At 42.3% G+C, this 14,980-nt stretch overlaps 1 protein-coding gene across 1 annotated transcript in view; it reads left to right on the forward strand.

Moving 5' to 3' along the window:
• The window catches only part of Pappa (pappalysin 1), a 226,571-nt gene that overhangs the window by 129,641 nt on the left and 81,950 nt on the right, over positions 1 to 14,980 (forward strand). The window contains exon 10 of the mRNA XM_048340520.1: positions 4,985 to 5,178. Coding sequence (XP_048196477.1) covers positions 4,985 to 5,178 — 194 coding nt within the window. The remainder of the gene's footprint in view (positions 1 to 4,984; positions 5,179 to 14,980) is intronic.

Below are 14,980 nucleotides of genomic sequence, written 5' to 3' on the forward strand. Positions count from 1 at the left end.
AAGACTGACACTTTCCTAAGTATTAAGAATGTAAATCCAGGGGCTGAGGATATGGCCTAGTGGCAAGAGTGCTTGCCTCATATACATGAGGCCCTGGGTTCGATTCCTCAACACCACATATACAGAAAATGGCCAGAAGTGACACTGTGGCTCAAGTGGTAGAGTGCTAGCCTTGAGCAAAAAGAAGCCAGGGACAGTGCTCAGGCCCTGAGTCCAAGCCCCAGGACTGGCCAAAAAAAAAAAAAGAATGTCAATCCAGAAATGCCTCAGAGCCCAAGAACTTCTAATAGTAACTTATCTTTTTATTCTTAAACAAAAACCAATCAGTTTCTTGAATCTAAAAGTAAAAGATGCACTTTGAAACAGATTCTGTGAAAGTTGTAACTTATAGAGTTAGGGAATAATATAACATGTTTGTGTTTAATTTTGTGGTGCTGGGGATTAAATCCGCGCCTTATGTGTAGCATGTAAGAACTCTACCACTGAGCTACATTTCCAGTCCTCAAATTTATTTTTGGACAGTGAACAATACTGTGTAGAAAAGAAAACAAGATGGGAAAATAGAATTGATCAACAGCATTGTTATTTGAGGAAGTAATATTTAACCTGACCTCTAAACAACGAAGAGGTCATATGAAAAGCAAAGGAAAAGAAGCAAGGGAACATCAAGTTCAGCCTCCTAGTGTGATAAGAATTTAGAATATGCCTGCAGCCAGTGGCTCATGCCTATAATCTTAGGAGACTGAGACTTGGAGAACTGATAAGGCTAGTTTGGGCAGAAAACTTTGCTATATTCCATCTCCAAATAAGCAACAACAACAACAAAAAAAACTGACTGGAGGTATGGCTTAAGTGTTACAATGCTAGGCTCACAAATGTGAGGCCTGAGTTAAAATACTGGCTGAGAAAGAAGGAAGAGAGAGAAAAGGGAGAGGATGAGAGAGAAAGAAGAATGGAAGCCTGGAGGAAGGGATGAAGAGGAAGAAAGAGAGAGATGGAATAGATATTTCCTGAATATAGAGATATCAGTCTGGGTGAATGAATGGCATAGCTTACTGGAAGATAGTGAATAAGGAAGATAGTAGGCTAGAGACAGTCACAAAAACTAGGACCTTTGGGGGCATGATACAGGCTCTGAATTTTGTTCCATGAGAGATATGAAGCCATTGAATTGCCTCAAGTGAGGAACTTTATTTTAATGAGTCTGGTAGCTATGTTCCAGAGAAGGGTATGGAAGAAGCCGAGAAATTTGTTTAGTGAAACTTCACCCGCAATAGAGGTTTGAATATGGTAGCAATGAAACAGTAGATTTGGAGTAGCTGCAGTTGGAGGAGCCTTTAGGATGTGTGGGTTGACGTTATGTAGTGTTAAAGATGACTAGGAAGGGTTTGGTTTGTCCACTGTTGGCCAATGCTGTTGCCATTCACTAAGGTAAAGGAACAGAATTGGGGCAGGGAGCGGGGGAAGTCACTATTTGGGGCTATTCTCTGAGATGCCTTTAAATAGATAGTAGTGTTGCCATTGTGCGCCACTGGAATTCAGAGAAACCATCTATCTGAAGCCATAGATGTCACTATAGTCATTGACTCACAGACACTGTGAGGAGTAAATTCTGGTAAAGAACTGCACTTCTGCAGCTGGACCTGAAGATAACCAGGAAATCTGAACCTGGTCTTCAAAAGTTCCTAAACACATAAAGAGGTCAAAATTTGTTTGAGTCACTTAAGCAATTTCAAATAAAAGATTCATATTTTAAGGGCTAGGAATGTGGCTTACTGGTAGAGTGCTTGCCTAGCATGCATGAAGCCCTAGGTTCGATTCCTCAGTACCACATAAACAGAAAAAGCCAGAAGGGGCCCTGTGGCTCAAGTGATAGGGTGCCTTGAGATAAAGAAGCTCAGGAACAATGCTCAGGCCTTGTTCTAGCCTCAGGACTAGCAAAAAAAAAATTTACATTTTATGTTAATCATTCATAGATAAGTCGCTGCTATGTGAGAAGGGTCTAAAGGGGACAAGACTCCAAGCAAAGTATGAGAACATCATGGGGGCTGAGTATAGAGAGAGACTGGGCTATGGGTGCCCTCTATGCCTGGTAAGAGTGACTGCAAAAAACCATCCTAGGCTGTCTTATATTCTAGTAAGATGATGATTCCTTGTCCCCATGAAACTCAAGGAGGAATTGCTAGCTCACATTGGTATATGGCCAACCCTCGAAGGAACCAGAAACGGAGTCAGCTCCTCAGATGCAGCCGACCTAGTCAGCAGCTGAAGCTTGTTAGCAGATTCATGGTTCTTTAGGAGCCCTTCACCACCTTGCCTTGCCTTTTGTGCTCTGCATAGGCCGATCTGCTTGAAAAGGTTAAGCATAAACCCTGGTTTCAATAGAATTAAATGAGGTCAGCAATCTGGTTTTGACAGGAAGCCCTTTGGGGTTGGGGGGGGGGGTGGGGAGGGGACAGTATGAAGTCAAGATATTTCTATTCCAGAGGAAAGTTATGCCAGATTCTCCCCCCAAACTTTGCCCTTGTAAACCTTCTGGGGTTATGACACTACCAGTGCCCCTATTCCAAAAAGCTGTTATTTGGATAGAAAGATTGCACATTTTTTTGGTCTTTTGTTGTTGGTAGTGCTTGGATGGATTATGTGGCATGAAGCTTGTTGTGGTTGGACTCAACCCTAAACAAATAGCTAAACTTAAAAATATGATTTTTCCTACTCTTTCAAAAATAGAAAAATATAGTAATCTTTGTACTGAGAGAGTTTCTTAATGCCAATCTCTGGGTCCTGAGCTGGAAACAGAAGCAGATGCTCATTTCTCTTATAACCAAGAAGAGAGATAGGTAAATCGACACATTCTTTCGGAAGGTAACCCATTTCAGAAGAGCACAGATTCGAGTTAAGTCCAACTAAATCAAGTCCATCTCCTATGTCCTAAAAGTCTCTCGTCTCTGTATGCAGGTAGCCTGCCTATGTTCCTCCGTGAGCTTGAGGTTTGGTGACTCTGAGAGCTGTTCAGGAATGTAGGTGTCTGGTATTTCATCTTTAGGCTCCAGACCGATGAAAACTGAAAATTAAGTTGACGAGAGGCTGCCTTAAGCATGTCTGATCACTTATACAAAGTCCATATGCTTCAAGTTCTGGGAGCTGAGCTCATTTCTTCCAAAAGGAAAAGAGCTTTTCTGGCTTATGAAAACTCAATTGGGGAGGACAGACTTTGTCAGTGCCACCCCACCCACATCAAACATCCTGGCTGGATAGAGTAGATTTCTCAGTCTACTCTGTGGAAGCAAGTAAATCTGAAGTGAAGAATTCCTTCATGCTAGGGAAAATGGGGTTAGATGGAGAGAGCTGATTGCTCAATGAAACCCCACTGTAAGTCAGTCCGCCATTGGTCTATCAGCTCCTTTTCCTTCATCCTCAAACAAAACCTGAAAGTTTTCAAAGGGTGTCCAGTCTGTATTTTCACAAGAATATGTCTGTCCAAGATTTTGAAATTTATCCAATCAATTGAAAGCCAGGCTCTGGTGATTCACACCAGTAATCCTAGCTTCTCAGGAATCTGAGATTGAGGATCCATGGTCTGAAGCTAGCTCAGGCAGGGAACTCCTTAAGACTCTTCTCTCCAATTAACCACACAAAAAGCTGGAAGTGAAGCTCTATCACAAGGCTGACACTAGGGGACAGAATCCAGGCCCTGAGTTCAAAGCCCCATACTGTTTCATATATACATACACACACAAAACCCTACACAAATATTTATTGAAATGCTGTGAGGTTTCTGTGTGTGTGTGTGTGTGTGTGTGTGTGTGTGTGTGTGTGTGATGTAGTATTCACACTCCTCACCCTGTGGAGCATATCATCAAGGCCAGCTAGCTGGTACATGAAAGGCAGGGTAGTAGGATGATAGACCTTGCTAATGACTTCACTGAAACCTGCTCAGTGCCCACATGTAGCCTTTAGGGAATGCCAAATAAGTTAATGGGATGAAAAAGAGAAGGCCAATTTCATTGTTCTCTTGCTACTGTCTTTGTTTCTCCTGGGTCACACATTTGTATTCCATTCCTTACCTTGTTCTCTTCAGTGGAGAGGGAGTAGAGAAGTAGAGAGAATCCCCCAGACTAAGGCTGGCAGATGGAGCTGTGGGGGTCCCGGGACACTAGTGACAAGAGAAACTGAATAACAGAGTCCAAGGATGTTATTTTTAAAAGAGACTCGCAATAGCTCTGTCAGCTGAATCTTGGAGAAGAAAGGAAACATACTTTACCTCTCTTTCTCATTCTCTCTCTCCCCTCTCTCCTTCTCTGCTCCCCAACAACCCCCCCCCCAAGTTGTACAGTGGGTTTACAGCATATTATCTTGTAAGTATTGCTGTTGCCCTGGCTCGCCTTTTACCCTTTGTCTCTCCATTTTGGTGTTCCCTTAGAAAATGAAGTCTGGATTTATATCTGGTCACTCTTAGAGTAGACCTGAGTTATTAGATGTCTAAGATGGCCAAAGTCACTGTCCCAGTCCTGTGGTCTTTCCATGCTTAAATTGCCCATCCCACCAGTGATCAAAGGACATCTCTGCTGGCACATACCTATCCTTCAAGAACTAAAGCATAATGAATGGATTGATTCTGGCTCTTTCCATAGAATTTCACTTATGCAAAGTGTCCATAGAAATAAGCAAAGGATTTTGGAGCTTGGAAGATATTCAACAACCTGCTGCCCCTAAATCAATGATTCCTTTATCAGATGATCAAGCATCTGAGAAATTCACCTATTTTTCAACTGAAATTCTGTTCCCATCCAAAACAGCTCATGCTGTTACCTATGACAAGGTTTCCTTTTTCCCTTAAGGCTGAAGAATATTACATTATGACTAACAATGTATGATTGCCTAGACAGAGTTTATGATTTTGGTGGCCTGATCCCATTTCTACTCATGATTGTTGAGACCAACGTACTTAATTTTCTCTCTCCGTGCATGCCATTTATTACAGATGAGCCCAGCCGGTGCTATTTCCATGATGGAGATGGGGTATGTGAAGAGTTTGAACAGAAGACTAGCATTAAAGACTGTGGTGTCTACACACCCCATGGGTTCCTGGATCAATGGGCATCCAATGCTTCAGTATCCCATCAAGACCAGCAGTGCCCAGGCTGGGTTGTCATCGGACAGCCAGCAGCATCCCAGGTAAAGTCCCATTCCTATATCCCTCCTGAAGAAGATGCCCACCTTATAGATATGATGCCATTGGATGTGGCCACATGAACATATCTTTAGCTACATGTAATATCAGTGCCTTTCGGCCTCACGTGCAGCACTTATAAAGAATTAGAAATGCAATGGCCTAAGTGAGGGAACACCAGCATAATGGAAATAATGACTGTCCTCTCTTATCCTTCCCCACTATGATTCCATTGTGAGAAAGAACTCTTTTCTGGCTAGAACACTGGAATTCAGTGTGTGTGTGGAAGGAGAAATGGCCAATCCATTTGGGGAATTCTCACTTTTAAGAAGGTGATTTCTACCTTAAGAGTGTAACTCTTATCATCAATTTGTTGTATGGCTTTGTGCTATTCTCCCCACCTTGTGGGCGCTGTGTTTCTTCTCATCTTTGAAATGGAGAGGAGTGAACTTGATGATCTCCAAGGATCTTTACAATTCTAAGAAGCTATGACTCATTTCTTGGTCCCCTAATGGACTATTTATATGCTATGTTTTTCCCACAGGGGACTAACAGCTTAGTTGAGGGAGTGAGAGTTTGGGGACCACCAGAGCTTGTGTGATGCTAGGGATGGCTATGACATCCCAAGAGCCCCCTTCCCAATTATCCTGGTGAACAAGCCACCTGGCCTTCTTCTGAAATTATATGTCCTAGAGACCTGACTCAGTGGTCCTGGCTGCCCAGCCCAGTCGCCATCTAAACCATAATTCCCAGATATGTCTCTCCAGTTTCTTGATGTTGGCCCTTCTGTTGGGCCAAATGAAGATTCATTGGGCGAAGTACAAGATTGGAACACTTCACTGACTCCTTTTTCTTTTTGCGTTTGTTTGGTCATGATGTCATCATTTTGTTTATTGTTTTACTTACACTTATTCTTTATGTACATTTGTGTCTGAATACCCTGAGGAGGATAGAAACAAATGGGAACATGGCACCCATCATCACAGCCTAGGGAATAATGAGTACATGCATGAAGGAATGGGCAGGGCTCATTTTCTCCTCATGCCTTACCTCTAAGCTTGGTGACCCTACTTGTGTGATTACACCTTCACCCTGAACTCTTTATCTATTTGTCCTCTTGCTTCCCTTAGTACACTATTAGTTCATTGTGAGTAAATTTGAGTTCTACTTGTCCCTGTATGTCTGTTTTCTTTAGTGTAAGCACACACACACACACACACACACACACACACACAGCTACATACAAACAAATAACACTGAGATAATAGCTCGGGAATCACTTCTCTGATCACATGGAATGTCGAGGAATTCCAAAATCAATAGTAGCATTCATTTCCTAGAGATGCTTAAAAATATCACTCACTCCAACATGGGAATTATTAATGCATTTGGAACCTCACATAAAAAAATGAGGAGGTAGCAGCTGTGCCTTAAAAATCACCCAGAGCTTATTGTTACTGATATGAGCAAAGGCGAGAAAGAATTTTCCAGTCTTAGCATTTGAAAAGAGGCTTCATGGGACAATTATTCCATTCTTGTAAGGAAAGGGCTGTAGGAATTATGGGTGATTATCTCTTCCTAAACAAAAATCCAATTAAAAAAATCATTATAAATACTAGCTCTTCGATCTACAAAGAAGAGATGAGGAAACAAAATCATCCCTATTGAATTATTCATTATAACCAATTTTATTTTAATGAAATCGACTAGGTTCCATTACTCTGAGTTGGGACATAATCTTTGTTACAAGGAGACTTCAGCTGTAACTAAATTTGCCATAATGAGATCAGCTCACTGGAGAATACAGGGTCACAGGAGAGGATATGAGTACAGGCTAGGTGTGGGGCCAGGCAAGCAGAGGGTGGCCTGGGAGGTGCAGAACAACCGTCTTCAGAATTCCTTCTCTGAAAGCATGAGTGTCCTTGCCCCACCATCATGCATGCATGGACACACATGGACATGCTTGTACACATATGCATATGACGTAAGCACACACAATGCAAATCCTGCCGAATTCAGGAGAAACGCTGTTCCTAATGTGGAAGAACAGCTCCCTTTCAATAATGAGAGGAAAAGGGAAGTATGACTCTGCCCTTCGTTCTATTGTTCAGTGATTAAAGGAGACTAGTAGTTAATTTTCACCCTGTCAGGGCCTCCGGTAAAGATCATGAAGTTGTTGATGGCATGGAAGGGGCTGCAAGGTTCTTAGAAGTTGAGCTTAAGAACAAAATTGGAAGGGGCTGGGGATATGGCCTACTGGCAAGAGTGCTTGCCTCCGAATACATGAAGCCCTGGGTTCCATTCCCCAACACAACGTATACAGAAAACAACCAGAAGTGGCGCTGTGGCGCAAGTGGCAGACTGCTAGCTTTGAGCAAAAAGAAGCCAGGGACTGTGCTCAGGCCCTGAGTCCAATGCCCAGGACTGGCAAAAAAAAAAAAAAAAAAAAAAAAAAGAAGAACAAAATTGGAAGGTGCACTGCGTGCCCTTCATCTTCCTCCACCCCCCCTTTCTCCTGTCCTTCCTTCCTTTCTGCTCTCTCCCTCTCCTTCCCTTCTTTCCTCCTGTCTCACATATACATAAAATTCATACATGAATAGGTTCCCATAGGAGCTCAGGACCAGAGGATGACCAAAGCAAACACAGAAGAACAGGGCAGAGGAACAAGTAGGTATCAAAACATCTTCAAACCCAGGCTACTCCCACTTCTGCATACACTGGCACTGTTCCATGGCCCTTGCTGTTCACTAGGACAGTTTTTAAACTTAAGGAATGGTGACCCTCATAATCGAATTTACCCAAATCTCTGCCTTTCCTTGATGCTGTAAAAAATGATATGTGCAAGCACTTATTGGAGCAATATTCCCATCTCTATGACACAGCCTGTTTAAAAAAAAAAAAAAAAAGCAAAGAAAGTGCGAAAACACAGCTCCTGACCTTGTCACAGTGTAAGATGTAGGTGTGAGAATTTCATCCAGAGGCACAGCCTGGTCAGATTGAGCCTTGAGGCTCTCACGACTACTGCAAATGAGCAACCTTGTTAAGTGTTGTGAGTTCTAGAATACAGATTCAAACTTCAGTTTAACCATTGCATACACCTGTAACATGAATGATTTCCAGTTCTTTTCATCCAGTATTCTCCAAACAGATTCCCAAATTTGGTTAGAGTCAAGCTAATCCAGAATGCTGAATCTCATATCTGAATGTTATCAGAAGTATCAAAACTTCCTGATTGTGCAAATTGGGCTGAATATCCTATAATTAGAGACATTCTTTGGATAGTTTGGCCAAGCACCTTCCTGGCGCAGCTACAATCAAGACGTTCCTGAGACAGAACCGGAAAAAAAAAAAAAAGGAATTGAATTGAATGAATCATGTTATCTCTCTTCTGGGGGCCTCAGAAATGGTTTGGTTTAAGTGCTTGCAAAGATCTTGTCTTGTTCTTATTTTGTCTCCGTGTTTTACATTGTTCTAATGCTTTAGACCAAAGGCTGCTGGAATATGATGCAGATATTTCTTCCTTTGCTCTTACCCCGAACATTTCTTTTCACCAAAGCTGATTTCCTCCTGGCTCTCCTGCCAACAAGCAATGACCTGAGGAAGAGGTGGAAGACCCAAGACAATCAGGAATTTATAGTGCCTCTCCTAAGCATTACAGATCTTCAGTCAAGAATCATTTATTTTTGGTGAATCTTCTGAGGGTAAAATTTAGACTACCCCTTTCTCAGACAGTAGTTTGAGAACCAAAGTAAAGAAAAACTTTCCTCAAAATGAGATCTATCCACATTAGAGTGTTGTGATATATCAAGCTTCTCTCATGGAGCCTTCAAACTGATCCTACAGAGATTCCCACATTAGAAAGCCAATGGAATCCCTGTAAGCCCATTGCTGGGCCTATCTGTTCCTTCTGACTTCATTTTGAGTGGTTATTCTCTATTGAGTGGCTATTCTCTATTCTTTGCTGTGACCATAATACTACTACTAGTGTTATAAAGATCCACGTAATACATACCTGTAATCCCAGCTACTCAGGAGGTGGAGGAAGGAAGATCCTCAGTTTGAAACCAACATTGACAAAAGGTAGTGTGGTGTTCTGTCTCACAAACATTTTTTAAGTTGGACAGAGATATAGCATAAGGCCCCAAGCCTAAGTTTTAGCCCTAGCACTCAAAAAAATCTATTAATTCATTTACTCATTTGAGAAAGATATATTTGATCCTTGCACTTTGGAATGTGAAAGAGAAAATCAGAGATTTGATTTGGTTTGGTGGAAATCATGGAAAACTGGCTTTTCCTTCTTAACTTCTGAGTAAGTTACTCCTCTGAGAACCTCATGGTGTTCCTTTCAAATTAGGGATAATAATATCTACCTATTGGAGGTTAAGGTAGATAACATCTAGCTGGTGGAGAGCAAAAAAGCTGAGAAACACTCAGTGCTGGGTATTTCACTTACTAGGTGCAGGTATGTCATTCCTCTATCTCAATCGTGTTAGCTTCCTTCACCCAGACCTGGCCAGGGTGAACCACACAGCCCCAAAGCTCAGTCATCTTGATGTTGACTTAAGCAGAGTCCCATCAGTAACTGTTGCTGCGCAACAGTTATAGTAGGCACTTTGAGAAGCTCTAAGGAAGTCCTGGTCATTTTGCTGCCCTCAGAGCACTTCTAATTTCCCCAACAGAGTTTGTCCAACTAGAAACAGTAGTCAACCATCTGAGAACATGAGATCCAGAGGGATTTTCCCTGCAATCAACTCACTCAGCCTACAGGGCTAAAAGCCAACATGTAGAATGGAAAAGTCCTTTGCCCACTTTCAGAAGAACCCAGATAGATTATAAAAATAACATTTAACAAGTTCCTCTGGGCTCGGTACCAGATTCCTTGAATCTTACTAAAGCTACTACAGAAACAATAATTAATGTTTTCACTTTACAGATGAGGACAGTAAGATTCAGACAGCAGAGGGACTTGCTTTGGGGCTCATAGCTGCAGGGGGCTGAACCACATTGTTTCTAATAGAAGCCCAAGTGCAGGGCAAAGTGCCTCACACCTGCTTTCGTGACTGCTGGGTAAGAAGAGCAGGAAGAGATGATATCTTTCTAGAAGTGATACCCATTTCAGCAACACCAAGGCAGTGGTCTCTGTCCTTCACCAGCTTCTCAAATACTGTCCCAATCCTTTACTCTGCTTTTGAGACCTCCACCAGCTTCTCAAATACTGTCCCAATCCTTCCACTCTGCTTTTGAGACCTCCATCTACTGCTTTCCATCCTTTGTGTGTGTGTGTGTGTGTGTGTGTGTGTGTGTGTGTGTCGTATTTTTGCTCAAGGCTGGAACTCTACCACTTGATACACAGTTTTTCTTCCAGCTTTTTTTTCCCCTTTAGTGGATAATTGGAGATAGGTGTCTCACAGACACTTCCTTCCTGGGCAGGCTTTGAACTGCGATCCTCTGCTTCTTGAGTAGCTAGGATTGCAGACATGAACCACTAACCCTCAATTTGGTCTCCATTCTTTTAGGCTGAGTCTTGCCTTCATCAGAGAGTCTTCTAAATGTGTATAGTCTATGGAAGCATAGAAAATGTTTTAAGTTGCATCTTCTACATGTTTAATAGCTTTCTTAGCTTCTGGAATGTATGTTTAATTGTTGCTAGAGTATGAGAGAGAAAAAGAGAGACTCAGAAAGAGAGAGAGAGAGAGGGAGACAGAGACAGAGAGAGACAGAGAGAGAGAAGCACAAATAGGATAATTGTAGGTTAAAGAAGAAACTATGCAATTTATGGTTTGTCTCAAGCCATACACAGGAAGCCTTGAGAAGCCAGCAAAAGAGAATCACAAGATGTGTACATTCCTTCGTGGCCACCAACTCTGAGCCAGGACAGCAAAGCTTTTGCCTCTGTGACCTCCACATCCCTGTCTCTAGGGACAGGGGGCTCTCTACACATAAGGTGTGTTCGTTAGCTTTCTCCTTGCTGTGAAAGAATATCTGACCTAAGATTTCTTTTGGCTCATGGTTTTGGAGTGTTTGGCCCCATGGTTGCTTGGAAAGACCATCATGGTGTCAGGAGCACGTAGACAGGAAGCAGAGACAGCGAGACAGGGAGGGACCAGGGACAAGATACCCCAAATATCCTCCCTGGGTGGAACAACTTCCTCTATCTATGTCCCACCTTGCAGCTAGGACCACTCTCTGGAACCCAGGTTCCCAATACCTGAGCCTGTGGAAGATACTTCATATCCAAAGGGTAAGCTACGGATAAGCAGTGTTTCCACATGCCCTGCAGTGCAGTGCAGGAAGAGGAATCTCCAAGGGAGGCATTTCCTATGGAAATGATAGCTGAAGAACAACTCAGAGGATAAACCATGGGATAGAACAGGGATGCACCTTTAAAATAGGGGAAGAGGGAGACTTACGGGGAGACAGAGACCAAGAGAATGGCACTGTCAAAGGGGTGATGATAAATATAGTAAAAGTCATGAGTTTAAAAAAGTCACTCAAAGACACCCTGCAGATGCTGGGAATTTAGATTTCATTCTGGCCACTATGGAAAGTTTTGCCAAAGTTTTAAAACAATGGACTAGCATGGTCAGATGCTAGGGTGTGAAGAAGAAGAGTAACATCTATTGAATTCCTCCTGCATGTCAGGCACATGCTGGGGATTGGAAGCTCACAATTCCCATCTATTTCATAATAAGCTTACAGAGAAGTCTTTCTCTTCCTCTCTCACAGAGGAGACTCGAGTCTCCAAGAGAGATGAACTGTCTTCACTTATGAGACCTTTTGTTCTACTTGCGTCTCTTCTTGCACCTGGCTGTCGACATTCCATATAAATAACTTGACTTGGAAATTTTGCATTGAGAAGCAATTACTCAATCCTATTTCAATAATATTATTTGCAAAGAGCATGGAGAAATCTTGACCTCAACACTCAGTGCTGAGGTCTCTGTTCCAAGGTCTGCCTGTCCCTTTCCTACCCACCCTGCCTTTACAAAAACATTCAGCTCTTCTCATTAGTGATGTGGGGTAGCTGCTGCCAGTGCTGAGGAGGGAAGAGAAGCGAAGGGAACACACTGAAATGCAAGAGTAGATTCCAAGCAGTTTTCCCAAATACCCTGGGGATGTGCTTCGTCCTGGTGGTTTCTGAATAGTTTTTCAACGGCCCATGTGCAAGTCATCTAAGGAAACAGAACAGAAAATACCATAGTCAGATACAGTCTGTCCCATTGACGTGGGGCACTCGAAGTCCCTTCTGAGAAGGCAAAAGCAAAGCCCTCCTGAGCTAGTTGCCGTGACCATCTCAAAACTTGTCATGGCCAAGTGTGGGCCACGAGGGTTTTTACCCCCTTCTCTTCCTGGCTCTCTCTTTACTCTGTCTTTTACTCATTCACTCCTTCAGTAGTTAATCAAGCCAGACAGATAAGGAGAGGAAGGGGAGAAAAATGCTGTGAAATTCCATGCATATCCTACAAAATTAAGAAAATTGAGGGAAAGGGTAGGATTGGCAAAGATGGAGGAGAATGATTAAAGAGATGGCATTGATCAAGTGGCATCATATTCCTAAACTGCTTTGTTGAATGGCAACTCTTTAAATAAAAGAAAATTCTATTTTTAAAAAGAAAATCCAGCTATTATAATTGGTCCTAGTATTGATTTTAAACATTGAGCAATGGGCTCTTTGAAAACAAATACATATTAAATGAGGTTTGGGATCAAATCAACCCGTTTGCCAACTCTGGGTTCCATCATTCACAAGTCAGGTCTCTCTGCCTCAACATACTCGCTGATCTGTAAGAGACAGTGATGACATCTATGCAGCAACTGCTTGTCAAGGAAGTTGCTTCAGAAATGTGTTTATCCTCCTAATGGCAGGTGACAGATTTTATTTTTGACAGAAACACTCTGCCTTCCTATGAAGTTTTGACAACTGAAGGACAGATACAATTAGAAACAACATAGATTTTTTTTTTTTTTTTAAGAATGGTTGTCTGGGCCCAGAAATGTAAGGAGGCAGAGATTTCCAGACTCACTTGGTCTTCCTTCATTCAATTACAATTTCTTTTTTTTTTTTTTAATCCGTTTCCCCTGAATCTCTCCAGTCTCCCTTGTGTTATAGAATGTTTTTAGCTTTCAGATTCAAAATCAGTCAAATGTTATTGTGAACATACTTTATCAATTCCACTTAGGGGATGATGAGATGAGCGATGCAGTCACTGCCCTCAAGTAGGGTGTCCTGAACCATGCCAGAAAGGGAACAATCACATTGGGTCCCCTACTAAGACCAGACAAATGTTGGCAAAGGGCTGCATGATGTATTGATGATCTTAGAGGTATGTGCTTTGAAGGGAAAGGGCCTTGAGGGAATGCAGAGTTATCCATGAATTTCTTCTTTTCCCTTGGGCATTTGGGAAAAACAAATACTATTTATGACCACATTGTAATTGTTGCACAAGAAGCATAGCCATTGGAACTGGAAAGGCATAGTGTGTTTTTCCCTTGTCATTTGTATGGCACCTTGCAAAGGACTTTGTTTCAATTTGTGTGTTTGTGTGTGCATGTGTGTGTGTGTGTGTTAGCATACATTACTTATGCAATGAGAGTCTCATTGTGAACATATATACTGTTCAACCTAAGCAGTCTCACCCCCCCCCCAATCATTCTCTCCCTTATCATAAAACAGTGTCAACTGGCCTCACTGTTCTATTTTTATACATGTAAACTGTTTCAACCATATTTACCTTCAATCACCTGACTTCGCCTTTTTTGGAGCCTCAGTTTTCCTCACTTGTACAAAGGATAGACTGTCACTCTGAGCTAGTCATGAGTATCCAGTGAGCTAACATATACCGAGTATACAGCCCACTTGTGCTTCTGACTGTTTATCTAATTCATGCCAGTTCACAGTCCTGCTGAAACGTGTTCTGAGTAAGCTGAGTTTGGAGGAGGAGCAAAAATTTAAGAATGGAAAGCACGCATGGGATGGTAGGCTTAACATTTGCAAGGATGTGGCAAAAACATATTCATTGGTTGGGGAAGGGACTATGTACATTATGGCTTGAAGAGGGAGTCATATTTCTCACTTGTTCATGGACTCTTGAAGCCCCCAAACAAGTAAGGATCTGTGGATTGGGGCTCTGTCTTCTGTTTTTGTTTTGTTTTTTTCATTTGTAGGTCATGGGCTTGGACTCAAGGCCTGGGCTCTGTCCTTAAGCTCTCTTGCTCAAGGCTAGTGCTCTACCACTTTACACACAGTTCCACTTCCAGTTTTCTGGTAGTTCATTGGTGATAAGAGTCTCAGGGACTTTCCTGCCAGGGCTGGCTTTGAACTGTGATCTCAGATCTTCCTGAGTAGCTAGGATTATAGTTGTGAGCCACTAGCACCCTGCTTTATGTAGAATAGTCATACCCCAGGCAAATTTCAACAAGGTCCTTTGTTACCTTGTGTTTGCTTTTCCTTTAAGTTTGACCCACCCCAATCCTATGTTCTTAATCTCAACATCAGAGCCAGACAACTTCCTTCCATCCCTGTCATTGGCTCAGGCTCCCTTAAGATCCTTCTCAGTTCGTGTGTGTGTGTGTGTGTGTGTGTGTGTGTGTGTGTGTGTTGTTTTTTTTTTCCTGTATTATTGCTTTGTTTTCGGTGGGGTTGCCGGCCTGTAGCCAATATGGCCTTTGCTGTGTAATTTAGTTTCATGTTCTGTACCCAAGAAACATGCAAAAAATGTAAGCAGCACTCACTCTCTGGGGGCTGTAATGCACTTCGGAAGTAAGAGCCAGTCAAGCTTGCTGAGCTCGCTCCTTTGGCAGTATTGA

Source organism: Perognathus longimembris, chromosome 1, assembly GCF_023159225.1.
Source record: "Perognathus longimembris pacificus isolate PPM17 chromosome 1, ASM2315922v1, whole genome shotgun sequence".
Taxonomy (NCBI): domain Eukaryota; kingdom Metazoa; phylum Chordata; class Mammalia; order Rodentia; family Heteromyidae; genus Perognathus; species Perognathus longimembris.